Source organism: Poecilia latipinna, unplaced genomic scaffold (genome assembly GCF_001443285.1).
Source record: "Poecilia latipinna isolate Pla-1442-1.1 unplaced genomic scaffold, P_latipinna-1.0 Scaffold7850, whole genome shotgun sequence".
NCBI classification, from domain to species: domain Eukaryota; kingdom Metazoa; phylum Chordata; class Actinopteri; order Cyprinodontiformes; family Poeciliidae; genus Poecilia; species Poecilia latipinna.
This window is the reverse complement of record NW_015120466.1, coordinates 1-1,531: the sequence shown is the minus strand read 5'-3', so window position 1 is coordinate 1,531 and position 1,531 is coordinate 1. Positions and strand designations below refer to the sequence as shown.

The 1,531-nt window shown below is 40.9% G+C and overlaps 1 protein-coding gene across 1 annotated transcript; it reads left to right on the top strand.

The window, feature by feature from the left end:
- Positions 1–16: 16 nt before the first annotated feature.
- LOC106944293 (ankyrin repeat and SOCS box protein 6-like) lies at positions 17–1,524 on the top strand. The gene is made up of 3 exons (XM_015027462.1): positions 17–543; positions 619–727; positions 813–1,524. The coding sequence occupies exons 1-3, from the start codon at positions 493–495 to the stop codon at positions 917–919; spliced, it is 267 nt and encodes an 88-aa protein (XP_014882948.1). The 5' UTR covers positions 17–492; the 3' UTR covers positions 920–1,524.
- Positions 1,525–1,531: the final 7 nt, after the last annotated feature.

Genomic DNA, 1,531 nt, shown 5'->3' with positions numbered 1-1,531 from the left:
ACATACCACTGTCTTCACTGTGCAGCATCAGATTCTTTCTATGTTGCTACACAACCAGGCTTCAGCTTAAACTTTGCTGTAGTGACCTCTTGTGGTTTAAGACATGCGTGTCCTGTGGGACATAATTAGTGGATCCATGCAGAGGCTCCTTTATTCATCTCTCGCTTCTCCTGAATACCTCTCCCCTGTGAGTTGGCACTGACAAATGTTCTGACAAAGCATGCAAAGTGCTCCACATTCCCTGTTTTCTAGTTTTTCCTCTTAATTCCATTCATACTGAAAATGTAGGCCACAAGCTTTCAGAGGAGCAAAGCAAAGATAAAATGTACATTTAGTTATTTGTCCGCTTTTTTGTGCGTGTACAAATATTGAAACTGTTTATTAGATTAAAAAAAAATCACTTTGAAGATTATTTTATGTTTCTTCCTCTGTATAGACCCTGTGTCATACTACAATCCTCTACATATAGCCGTTTTAAGGAACAGGCCAAACATGGTGAGGCTGCTGGTTGGACATGGAGCGGACATTGAAAAGAGGGACAGGGTGAGTTTCTATCTTGCTTTCTCCCAATTCATCGCCTTCCCGAATCTGTAAACGGCATCTACTACACATCTGCAGATCCACGAGAGCAGTCCCTTGGACCTTGCGAGTGAAGAGTCAGAGAGACTGCCTTGCCTGATCACATTGCTGGACCTTGGTGCTGATGTAAATTCAAGGGACAAACATGGTATGTCGGACCGCCTTGCTGAAGCACATCAACTCATACATCTGTTTGCTCTAAAGTGTTTTTGCTTTGGTCTCTTTTCTTAAAGGGAAAACGCCTTTGCTCCACGCATTAGCTAGCAGCGACGGGCTGACCGTGCACAACACAGAGAACATCCGGCTTTTACTGGAGAGAGGTACTGCTGCTGACTCTTAAATGGTCTCCGGCTTCTCTGTGTTTGTCTGTTCTCTCTTTGGTTGGTCAAGTGTTAACTCAAACTTCAAATACTACAAGTGTAATTAATCTAATCTGATCAAAGCATTGGATGTGAGTCTTGATCAAGGCTTTCTTTAAATGATCAGAGCCCTTAAAGAGACTCGGCCTCTGATGCTTGTCTACTCTCTAGTATTTTATGCATATAAAATGTGCCACTTGTTTTTGTTCACAAAATTGAACTGGAAACCATCCATGTTGTTTTGGATTTCCCTAACAATTTAGGTGGCTTTGGTTTATCCCTTCTATAATGATGTAAATAGTGATGGAGTGGCTGCTGCATCTCTTAACTACTGGTGTTGTGTAAAGCTGCACAGAAAGCAGCTAAATCAAAGGTCATCAATTTTTATGACATTCAAAGCCAAGCAGAAGAAAAACCGTCTCTGTTTACAAGCCAAATTATCAACAATTCCCATTAAAACAAAATGTTAACATGCTAACATTAACCCAGCACCACAGCAGAGAGGTTCCATATAAGTAACATTGAACACTGTAATGTTGGTTATATTTTTAGAAACATAAGGCTGTCCTTCAGAAACTGTTGTGGGGAAAAAA